This window comes from Haliotis asinina, chromosome 11 (genome assembly GCF_037392515.1).
Source record: "Haliotis asinina isolate JCU_RB_2024 chromosome 11, JCU_Hal_asi_v2, whole genome shotgun sequence".
In the NCBI taxonomy this organism is placed as follows: domain Eukaryota; kingdom Metazoa; phylum Mollusca; class Gastropoda; order Lepetellida; family Haliotidae; genus Haliotis; species Haliotis asinina.
Window position 1 is genome coordinate 42,811,436 of NC_090290.1, and position 12,608 is coordinate 42,824,043.

At 39.4% G+C, this 12,608-nt stretch overlaps 1 protein-coding gene across 1 annotated transcript; it reads left to right on the plus strand.

The window, feature by feature from the left end:
• Nucleotides 1–1,586: 1,586 nt before the first annotated feature.
• Nucleotides 1,587–10,852, plus strand: LOC137256122 (ELL-associated factor 1-like). The gene is made up of 7 exons (XM_067793828.1): nt 1,587–1,771; nt 2,456–2,550; nt 3,390–3,526; nt 4,835–4,995; nt 6,556–6,675; nt 7,757–7,831; nt 9,034–10,852. Exons 1-7 carry the CDS (start codon nt 1,672–1,674, stop codon nt 9,072–9,074), a joined length of 729 nt encoding a protein of 242 aa, XP_067649929.1. The 5' UTR covers nt 1,587–1,671; the 3' UTR covers nt 9,075–10,852.
• The last annotated feature ends 1,756 nt before the right edge of the window (nt 10,853–12,608 follow it).

Consider the following 12,608-nt stretch of genomic DNA (forward strand, 5'->3'; position numbering starts at 1 on the left):
TTGTTCGTGATTTTCGGGGTTTGAGCTCATTGAAAATGTGGCTGGATATCCTCAGAGAACGGCCTTTTCTATTTAATGTCAGGACAAGCTAAAGGTTCCAGTTTGCATGCTTCCATGCTCGGCCTGCAGACTGCCACAATATCACACCATGAAGAGTAATATATTGTTTCGTGGTAGGAACCGTTCATAAATTGCAGGTGGTTGGGAGGGGGCGGGGGAAACAGATCTAGATGGAGGATTGTTGATGATTTTGAGGGGTGATGAGGGTGACCCTTTTGTACTGGCAGGACGCGGGGAGGGTTGGGCAGAAGGCAGCAATTCTGTACAAAAACATATTGAACCATTGTGCTTAACATTATGACTTAAGGGGTTGAGAGGGGAATTCACACTGTACATGTTTCTCTGTAAATATCCTCATCACTCTCCACGAGCCATAAATTATGAACGGTCCCCTAAACACGTATTTCCTATTTATTCAATTGTCAAGGTGGGAACAATTATGAAGGCAAGTTAGATTGCAATTCATGGTATAAGTACTAGTCAGTTTCGTCGTTCAGCTATACGTGTGTCAAGAAAAAGAATAAACAGACAGATGCTCAGTCTAACTAACATCATAAACGTATTTCTCGTAATAACAGATTAAAATATGTACACGTTAATAGCCACCGTGAACGGCGAGATTATAGATATGCTACCAAACCTCTTTGTTGATGAATATGTAGGTGGGTTTTTGGTCTCGGGTGCAGCTCAGTCATGTCAAGTGCTATTATCTGATCGATGGTTCGATTCCCGTATTCGCCGTGATTGTTATCCATGGTTTGTCTGCGCCACACCCAGTTTCACTCACTTGTGGCTCTCCTAGGTGTTATGGCTAACAGGCTGTTGAACCTCGTCTAGGAAACTAGGATGCATCATACGGGGACCATGAGACCCATAATTCGGGTGTACTCCGACGTGAAATTTCTGGTGCAGTGCTGAAAGCGGCGTAAAGGTAGCCTCACTCACAGGTTGTGTTTCTCTTGTATACAACAAATGTGGGCTCGATTCCAAAATAGGCTGCATATAACCACAGTTGGTCTCTGATATAATTGTTGGTCTGTCAGCACCAGAGACAATGCATATATAGACCATGCATATATCGGTATATGCATGGTCTCTGTCAGAACCAAATTTGTAATAATGCATATCACTAAGATATTGTAGTTTCTAGCGTGGTTTATTTTCTTAACTTCAAATGAAGGTGACGCGTTGTGATATCACCGAAATTCCTTTCAAAGCTACGTAAAATCTTAGTAGTGAATGTATTTCATGTCGTACCCACAGTAAAACATGATTCATTTGAATTCATATCGGGTAAAGACATGTCCCAGTAACATATTTTCCGAAATTTAATTCAAATAAAGTTAGACGGAGAGTTTGTAGATGATAGGATTATCCTCATTTTACCCCTACTAAATAACAAAACGGGTATATATGTGAAGTACACGAATATTTGCGAATTCCTAATCCACATACATAAATTTAGTTAAAGTTTTACTAATCCAATGAAAAAAAATGCTGCACAGGATCCGTCCGGTTAAACATCCGGCTCAGATTCTCACGACCTCCAGATATTACTTCCGGTTTGTTTGGAAAATAATGGATTCTGACTGGTGAAAATAAGCTTTCGACATGAGTGACAGAAATATGCCAATAGACAATAGTGTTCACGAACTGAAGTTAGGCAGGAGTTTTGATCCTTCCACCCGGGCAGCTTTTCATTCAATACGCTGTGAGTCCTGTCAGAATGTACAGATTACACCGCCAAATATGGTGGACAAACCCGACAAAACAACGATGATTCGAATCACTGCTGCAAAATCTCATCCTATCTGACCGCCTGTAAAGCTAAGTGGCTAAGACCCTTAAATGAGTAAAGAGATAATGATTTGTTTGACTTATAGAACCCCGATGATTAATGGAATGATACCTCAAATATACTTATTTCTATTTTTCTGCCCGTTTACATTGCAAAGTATGGTGTAATGTTGCAGGCTGGACAGGAGGAAAGACCCGTTCTTTATATTTTTACATATGCTGTGTATATCTTATTGGTTCTGTATGGCTGTGATCATGTTGATGGCATTCACCCATAATTAAATCATTTTACACAATTCACAGTAATGTGTTTTGTCGGTGTACAAATGGTGTAAGATGCCCCCACCCCCAGTGACAGGTTGATATTTGACCACAAATATTGTGGATAACAATCAGTCTCAGTCCTGTAAAATTCAGAATGTATTTGAACCCCCCTGACCTGTTATTATCATTATACAGCAGCTGGTGACTGATATAATCAGACAATGAGAAAATATTATATGTATATTTTGATTCTAGACTCTATATGTTATTCTCAGCTATTTTGCTTGAGTGAAGGACACCATGTGAGCTATGAGTATGAGCACTGACATTGCAGATGACTTCAAACCAGCATCAGTAGACACAGCACGAGAGGCAGTTTTTGAAGTTGGTGATGGACACCAGGTGTCTGTTACAGTTCCACATGTACAGGTGAGACCATGGTCAGGAGTACCTAAAAGATTTGAATCCCAGTTTGAAGTAATTGCTTTATTGGCACCACATCCATATTTTGTGAGGTTGATCAAAATTTTAAACTTCTGAGACCTGCTTCATGTACATTGCTCCAGACTGTCTTCCCACATCAAGCTCACTTACTATAAATTCACTGTAAATACAGCTAGGGTCCATGTACTTAGCAAAGGTACTGTGAGTCACCCATGATCCCTAGTATGGTGATCGATCTTCAGTTACAGGTGACTTGTAACCTGGTTTTTGTGTTGTATTGTCCTGTATTATAATTTTTTTAAATGCTTACATCCTAGTTATTTCTAACTGATAACCTAGTTGTTTTACTGTCCTTTGTTGACAAACATTATGGAATGTGTTGTTTATTATTTAAGTTCATTTTGTTTAGTCACAATATGGCAGCAATATTGGTGATGTGACTCTAAGTCATACCATGTTAACTCACTCACTCACCTACCCATGCCAAGCTGCCTCACCTTAACATAACTAGACTAGTTTTCAAAGCAGCGGTGAAAAAATATTACTCCCATACTCAATGTGCATGTCCTTTCCCATCCCACTTGCCTTGCTGTTAATCTGTTGTTTTTTCATTGCGTCATGATGTAATGTGAATCATCAACTGTTTGTAGATCAGTTCAATACAGAATGAAATCAGATGTTTAAGTTTAAGCAGCATTGTAACCATAGCAACATTCACATTAGTGACAGTATTCTGTCTGAAGTATCTTGCTTATCCAATGTGAAATTACCCTTTGTGCCTTTTATCATCCAAGTTTAACATACTATTACTAATTGTATTACAGAATTCAGGAACAAGTCATACAGTCTACAAGGGCAACAAGAAGCCATGCCCAAAGGAGTGTGTGTTGATCATTGATCATGACACTGGAACATTTACTCTGGAGAAACTCACAAACACAATACAGCTCAAGAAAACCAGGTGTGCAAGACACTGCTCGGGTTCATGCAAATCAAACCTCTGAGTCTGAAGACCAGGGTTAAAACTGATCTTCAGTAACCTATGTTTGTCGTAAGAGAAGACTAACAGCATCAGGGGGTCAGGTTTGACATTATATCCCATTTACAACCAGTGAAAACAAGAATTAGAATATAGGGGATACTAAACGACCTTCCCTGTAATATGATTTTTATTAAACGAGTTAATGATTTGGTATCAAACGAGCGAAAGCGAGTTTGATACTAAATCTTTAACGAGTTTAATGAATATGGTATATCACGAAAGCGAGTTTAGTATTCTGTTTATCACTCGCCAACATAAATTGACAGAAACTGCTGCGAAATTGCCTATAGTGTGACGACACTCTTTGTGACGTCACAACTTTGAACCACTTTGACGTCATACGTCAAGCGGTATTACACCAGTGTAATATTGAAGTGAAAATATTACACTGTAGTATCTTCAACGGGCGAGTAATAAAGTAGAATAGGTCTTCAGCAACCCATGCTTGCCACAAAAGACTGATATGCTTGTCGTAATAGACAACTAAAGGTAATATGTGGTCAGGGTTACTGAGTTGGTTAACACATGTCATTGGTTCCCAGTTACGCAGGTCAGTTCTTGTGCTGTTGATCACTGAATTGTCTGGTCGACACTCGATAATTTACAGAGTGCGCCATATAGCTGGAATATTGCTGAGTGCAGCACATTACTAAACTCACTCAGTCAAGCATATGAGCCTCCATATTAACTGACTTTCAGTCTATTCAAATGGGAGTCATGAAGTTAAGTTTAGTGAATGGAAAAACAAGTGCATCACTTCCTATATCAAACCCATGAAGACCAGAGTAAGAATTGTTTTCAGTAACCCATGCATGTTGGAAGAAGGAGATAACAGGAAGGTGTGTGACACAGACAGCTGTCAGATAGAGACCTGCAGATACACGTGGTAGTCCATCGGTCGAGAGAGCTTAGCTGGCTTTCATATTCTCATAAACCACCTGCCAAATTTTTCATGATAAATACTTCCATTCTTTTGTATATTTGCATTACCGTCAGTCTTTTAGACAAACATTTCTGTTACAAATTTATTATTTATTTACTTTTTTTGGCAGTCGTCCAGGAAAGACAATGCAAAAGTACATTGGTCCTAAAACAGTTGAAGACTCCACATACTTACTATATGTTCTCTCCCCAGTCTTTGTTTACACAAGTCCCACATAAGCTATAGACTTTTTGAATGTAATTATAACCAATGATGACAACCTATATTCAATTACCTGTTTTCAGAATTGAAGGGTCAAGTCGTGCACAGCAGAGACCTTTAACCCCTGTTGAAGTTACTAAGCAGCGACCTACGTCACCTTCAAGGCCCAAGGCCAGCCAGAGAAGTCCCTCATCTGTCAAAGGTTTCTCTCCAGTATCCAACAGTCAGCAAGACATGGATATAGGTACAGACTCACACTAACTATATAGACACTTTCGGACCTTGTTATGTTGTAAAATTCATTGAATATCAGTGTTTAGCAAATGGTGTTTGTTAAAGACGGGCGGTGCAGTAACCTAGTGGTTAAATTGTTCTTTGTTAACGTGGACAGTTGGGTGGCCCAGTGGTTAGAGTGTTTGCTCATCACACTGAAGGAACTGGTTTGATTCCCTTCATCAATACATTGTGTGAAGCCCATTTGTGGTGACACCCATCATGATATTGCTGGAACATTGCTGAAAGCAGCATAAAACCCAGCTCACTCACTCATTTAGGCATTCCAAGGGGTGATTTGGCATAATGTGTGAAGCCCATTTCTGGTGTCTCCTTTCGTGACATTGGTGGAACATTGCTAAAAGCAGCATAGAACCCAGCTCACTCACTTAGGAAAAGCCAGATTTACAGATGTCAGCTTCTGTGACTTCTTTGATAACACAATGTTTTGGAGCGTATGCTTGCTCCTTCATCACCTGATGAAGGAGATCCATAAATCTGGCTTTTCTTATGCTTTCCACTTTAAATGCCGTTGAAAGATTCACTCATTTAGACTTTCCAAGGGGTGGTAAGAGTGTTTACTTATCACACCAAAGGTCTTGTTTGGATTCCCCACATGGGCATAATATGGGCGTAATCACAGTCATTCCCATTGAAAAGATGTTTCATTTGTGAAAGTTGCTGATCCTATAGCTGAAAATTTACGTGAATATTGTACTTTGCATAGTTTAGCCAAGTTTCAAAGTTTGACTTTACTGCCGTTTTCATGCCCCGAAGTGCGTTTAAATAAGCACAATTTGATTGGCTTGCCATGATTCAATAATGGGATACCATTCAGGTACAAGTCTTCTTGAAGGTTCCAGAAAGATTCCAGTATTTACGAATGATAGGTTTGTGGTATGCTCAAGGGACATAACTCTTCCCAATGAAATGTAGACTACAAAATCTACAACATGTGCTTGATGTTTTGTCAGTTGGCACAGTTTGTCTTGGGCTTTTGTCTTCTCAGTCAGTACCATTCTGTAAAGTTCAGACATGGAGTTTGCATCAGTGTTATCTCTCAAGTGCAAAGACATCTCATGCTGGGATTCCACAAACTGGCCCCGTGAAGGTCCCGGGGTAGAATAGGCCTTCAGCAACACATGCTTGCCATAAAAGGTGACTCAGCTTGTCGTAAGAGGCGACTAACGGGATCGGGTGGTCAGGCTCACTGACTTGGTTGGCACATGTCATTGGTTCCCAATTGCGCAGATCGATGCTCATGTTGCTGATCACTGGATTGTCTGGTCCAGACTCGATTATTTACAGACCACCGTCATATAGCTGGAATATTGCTGAGTGCGGCGTAAAACTAAACTCGCTCACTCACTCCAGAAACTGATCTTTGTGCTACAGCATTCCTAACTGTCTGTAAATCATGTCTAACTGCTAGACTAACAGGTAAGTGTAGAACTGTGATCATGGTAATGGTATTCTTGCTCATGTGCGTAGTTATTGCAGTGATGAGAAGTTGGTTTCTGTTTTCTTCTAGTGATGCCGGATGTAACAGAGGCGAGTTACATCGGTGAGATCAGCAGTAGCAGCAGCTCCTCTAGTTCCAGCGAGGACAGCGACTCGGACAACGAAGCTCCTACACAACATAACCCTGCTGGTATGTGCACCTTCTTAGTACAATCTTTATGCCATTCCATTACATCTTGTCCTTATTTTCTTACACCGTTTAAAGATGTTATGAAGCACCAGATTCTTTCATGTTTCATGTCTACAGGGGTTCAGAAATCCCATTACCCGATGCTTGACGATTTCAGGCAATCAAATAATGGTATCTTGCTTGTCCGTGGATTACTAGATAGTTTCCACTTATGGTTTCAAACTGCAGATAAACTTGGGAATCATTTTTGTATCTGCTCATAGTAATTTTGAGCTATTGTTCTTTGAAATTTATTGCTCTTCGATAAATACTCCAGTAAACATTAACATCAAACATTGTATCATAAAATCAGGGCAAGTGGAAAATTAGTCAGGACAAGTTACTTTCTTGAAGTCACTTGCCCTGTAGCAAGTCGCTTTTAAAATCATTTTTGAACCCCTGGGCCCAGATTTTCGAAGCTCTCTTAGTGCTAAGATAGTCGTAAGTAAATTTTAATGTATGGCACTTATCCCTGTCTTAGCACTAGGAGAGCTTCGAAAATCTAGGCACTGGTCTGTTATTATATAGATTTAATGATATTTATGTAAAAGAATGATAGACTAATTATAGTGATGCGAAAGAATTGGGTGGTCTTATTAACTTCTGGTTTACAATAATTCGTACTATTATGTATGTTGGAACATGTCATTGTATCCCAGTTGCGTAGATCAGTGCTCATGCTGTTGATCACTGGATTTTCTGGTCCAGGCTTGATTATTTACAGCCCTCATCATATAAGTAGAATATTGCGGAGGCCTGCTTTAAACAACAGACAAACAAAAAAGACCAAAACAATATACTATTACCCAAAATATATTTGTGTGTCTCTTAATTCTTGCAGGTCTCTTCTATTTTTCTCGGCGATGGGGTACCCTAGTGGTTAAAGCATCCATTCACTCATCATCCTGAACACTCGGGTTCAATTTCCCACGAGTACATTGTGTGAAACCTATTTCTGGTGTCTCCCACTGTGGTATTACTGGAAATTTGCGAAAAGAGGCATAAAACGAAACTGAGTCATTCATTCCATTTCTTATTGTAGGTCAGGTCCCCGCCAGTATGCCTAGCGTGCTTCCCACCAACCAGTCCAACTCAGGGCGGCAGTTTTCTTTGATAAGTAAGTTGTGCTACATGTGACATGTGGATGTTGATGGTGTAAATTGTTGACATGGACCTTTAGAACCCATGTGTGCAATTTCGTCTAGTCGAGTGTATAAAGTGTCTATCTAGAGAGTGGAATGTCACTGGTTTCATCCCTTGGCCTTGTCATACCAAATGAGCTTTAAAAGATGGTACTTATTGTTACCCTGCCTGGTGTTCAAAGGGATGAAACTAGGGCTGGGCTGGGCACTTGGGTACTCAAATCTGGGTCTGGTACAGCTGGAATCAAGTCCTGTTTCTGGGCACTTGGGTACTCAAATCTGGGTCCGGTACAGCTGGAATCAAGTCCTGTTTCTTGGGATCGAGTACCTGAAGAGGGAAAGAAACCTGTAGCGACAAGGGCAGATAGTGGCTTGTCTTTTTTCATTATATTGACGTAACTCTCATATACATCACTGGTACTGAGCTCATTATTAACAACTGTAATTTATCTGCATATAAGCACTGAGTAGTGACATTACTGTAACAGTAGACACAAAAGGTTCTGTGTTTTACTGAGGAATGAAAGTAATGGTGGTACTCTATATAGATGTACATTAAATAGCTTGAGATCCGTTTTGATATTTTATTGTCACCCTTCCAAGTTTTCTATAATAATCTCTGTCAGAACATGATTGAATATCCACAAAGTTGACAAAAACATTGTATTCCTTACATCTTTGGGTACTTGATTCAGGTTCGGGTAAGTGCATGCAGGTTCTTACATGAAACATAGACAGGTCAGCTCTGAGTTTCTATTTTGTGACTGTAGGGAGTCCCACTCCATTGTCGACTCTGTGGAACCTGCAGCATGGTGTCACAGTGTCTTTATGGTTCTAGATAAGTGCAGTAATCTTGAATAGAACATTAACGTCAATATCAGTTCACTTCAGTTCACCTCACCATTGGGTGATTGGTGGAAGATTTGGTTGTCAGGTTTGCAGACACACGTCATTCTATCCTAACTGCATAGATCAGTGCTCATCATGTTGACCACTGGATTGTCTGGTCCAAGGTGTGTTATTAACAGACCACCACCATATAGCCAGAATATTCTTGAGGGCAGTGTTAGGCAACAAACCAACCAACAAATCATTTTGCTGATTCTTTGAGCTGTGACTTGTTCCTGGCATGTTGTTTTCACCAAAATCAATTAATTTAGATAATTTTTTCTTTCAGATGATCTGGAGTTGAGTGAATCAGGCAGTGATAGTGATTGAGACGTGAACTATCGCCATAGTGATGATCTTTGATGATGAAAATATCTGTTTCCATGGTGATGATAATGTGTGAGACAAGACGTGTTTCTGTGGTAATGTGTTTGAGTGAATGTGAGAGAGATTTAAAAATTATCGCATGCAAGTGAAAACTTTCTTTACCTACTTGACATCCAGGATATCTATCCATCATGTGGGGCTGCTGATAAACACTGAAGGCTGCCTAGATACTGTATGTTGGAAGAGAAGGGTGTCTTAATGCGGTCTTTTGGATGAAGTGGGTGGCTTAATATTCTTGATAAGGATAGAAGGCTGATTAAATCTTTGAGAGAGAGGGTGCCTAGATTCTGTCTTGTGGGTGAGAAGGGTGCATATATATTTTCTGTTGGGAGAGCTAGGTGTCTAGATCCCATCTTTGGGTTACAGTCTAAGTTATGTCACACAACAGTGAGAAAGGTGGTAGCTTAGATACTGTCAATTAGGAGAGAATGTGCCTAAATACTGTCTTTTGGAGACTTGGGTGCCTTGATTCGTTCTGAGGGAGAGATACTGTCTACTGAGAGAGATGGGTGCCCAGATACTGTCAGTTGGGAGAGAAGAGTGCATAGATACTGTCTGTTGGGAGAGTTGTGTAACTCAGATCAATTCTTTGGGAGAGAGGACAGAAGGATTCCTAGATACTGTCGTGAGGACGGAACCATCCCTTCATAGATTACACTCTATTTTAGTTGATAGATTTCCTGCAGTTTTATCTGTTGCTGATCATGTGAAACAAGACCCACATAATTCCATTCCGTTACACATCAGTACCCAGCTGCGGGTGAGAACAGATTTGTTGGGTTTGTCCAGTTACAGTATGACTACAGTATTGCTATGAAACAATGATTTGATTCCTCAATTCCTATAACTAATATGATGTCTTGTTTATTGATTGATTTTACATCAGCCCTACTGTGTTATAAGTTGTTTTAGGCAAAACAGGACATGTAATAACACAGTTCTATACCCTCACCCCTTCCTGATGACAATATTGTTAGGATTTAATGTCCCACCCAGAAGATCATTACAAAATTTATATGTGTACTGATGGACAGATGGGTAGAATCTATTTTAATACCCACAAAATGAGTTTCTATTTTAATACTACCCACAAAATGAGTTTCTATTTTAATACTACCCACAAAATGAGTTTCTATTTTAATACTACCCACAAAATGACTTGCAGGGGATAATAAACTGTAATCTGAGAGTCCTGTGATCAAACAGGAGCAGTTTTGCATCAGGACACGGTGATACACTAATATGTCAAACTTGTGATTGTCTTGAAATAAAAACTAATTCCTGCGTATCTCGGTGCCATTGTACTAAGTGATCTTAGCGGTAAGGTGATCATAACAACCATACCTTAACATAGACTGACAAATGTCATGTCTCAAGGATTGATTTTTCTTATTTAGCGCAGGGTACTGTACAGTGGCGCCCTTTTTGCATTCAAGTTGTACCCTGGATGAAAAAAAAAAATTCTCATCAACTTTGACTGTACTTCTGTTTTGTTTTGTCATAAACTTATCATCTATGATTTAAATATAATAATTGAAAATGGGCACCCAAAGTTCCTTGCTATCAACAGTTAAGTGTGGGTAAATGAGAGAGAGAAGGCACCTGTTATGAATATACTGTTGATGGTCTATATATTCTGTACAACATTGTCACATTTCATGTGATTCCATTATGTAAATACTATTGATTCTGTTGATGTAATAAATGATGTATGCTTGCAAGGTGATGATGTCCTTTGTTTTGTGCATCATTAGGAAATTCATATCAAAAGAAACAGTACAGGTGGTACAGTTGATTTACCTGTAATTTCTGGAATTACCTTTCTCTTTCATATTCTCTCCATATTCCTGTATTTTACCTGTGACGGAATAGCTTTCAGCACATGCCTTCTTCACTGTTAACTGCACCAGTTGTCAGATAATAGTAGCACCAGTAAGTATCCTGCTCTTCAGCTTGTCACGTTGGGAAAATACTCTGTCTCTCCTTTCATCCATTTGTCAAACATTTACATGGAAGCCATATTGAACATTATTCCCAACATTCCTGACATTGATTATTCTTACATTTTCCTGAGCTGTATGGATTCTTGGGTGTACACACCATTTTAGCTTAACAGGTGCATTTTGCACACACTCTGAAACTTCTCAGCCTTGATATCTGCAGAGAATACATTCTGATAAGTCTCCACTATACCTGGATGATCTACATCTTGTGCTACGATTGTAACTCCCTTTCTCCAACATAGGCTGAAGGTTGTCGTAACGCTAAGATCGTTTTGTGCAAGTTGGCGTGGGTGTCTACCCTGTGTCTGAAAGAGGTAGGAGTTCTTGCATATTGGGGATATAGTCGACGCCTCATCCGCCCGTCTGTTATCATTTTGTATCCGGAGCATAACTCAAACACATTCAATATTTTTAGACCAAAATTGACAGTTATAATAATCTGAACCAATGTTTGTGCCTTTTGCTATTTACAGATTTTTGGCATTTTTATTTTTTTGTGTTTTTCCATGGAACATTTTAGGACTTAGTCTAAGGGTAGGGTGGGCTTCGCTTTTGGAGCATAACTAAAAAAAAAGTTCTATATTTTTCTGCACAATGTGGTGTATATGTGTGGCACAGACCCTAAAGTGGTGCCTTTTGCTATTTACAGGTTTTTGTGATTTATTATTTTCTGGGTTTCCATGGAAACGTTTCAGACAGTCTCAAATGGAAGGATGGGCTTCGTTTCTGGAGCATAACTCAAAAACGGTTCAACATTTTTCTGCAAAACTTGATAGATACACCAGTCAGAACCTGACATGGTGCCTTTTGCTATTTTGTGATTTCCTATTTTCTCGGTTTCCATGGAAACATTTCTTAGTCTCAAGCGTGAGAGGTGTGTTTTGTTTCTGGAGCACAACTCAAAAACTTCCAAATATCTGTCAGCAAAACTTTTCATTTTCACAGTTTCCATGGTAATGATTCTGACTTAGTCTCAAAATGGAGGAATGGGCTTCGTTTCCAGAGCATAACTCAAAAACGGTTCAATATTTTTCTGCAAAACTTGTTAGATATATCAGTCGGAACCTAAACTGGTACTTTTTGCTATTTACAGGTTTTTGTGATGTCTTATTTTCAGGGTTGCCATGGAATCATTTCAGACCCAAGTCTCAAAATGGTCAGATGGACTTTGTTTCCATTGAAAACCATTTAATATCTTTCAACAGATCTTGGCAAATATATGAGACAGATATTGAAGTGGTGCCTTTTGCTGTTTACAGACATATGGCACTTCTATTTTTCATGATTTCCATGGAAATGATTCAAACTTAGTCTAGAAAAACTTCAAGTAACTGTCAGATGATTTGTCCTTCCAAATATGTTGGGGCCGGGCGGATATGTCATCTTTTGATGACTCTTGTTTTAAAGTTTCGGACCAGTCAATTTCTCTGATTTCCCCCAAATCTGACTTGCACTGCGAACAAAGCTTCGCAGT

Coding starts and splice junctions, on each gene's coding strand:
- LOC137256122 (XM_067793828.1), top strand. CDS start 1,672: ATGAGTGACAGAAATATGCCAATAGACAATAGTGTTCACGAACTGAAG. Junction 3,527..4,834: donor ATACAGCTCAAGAAAACCAG/GTGTGCAAGACA, acceptor ACCTGTTTTCAG/AATTGAAGGGTCAAGTCGTG. Junction 7,832..9,033: donor GCGGCAGTTTTCTTTGATAA/GTAAGTTGTGCT, acceptor TTTTTCTTTCAG/ATGATCTGGAGTTGAGTGAA.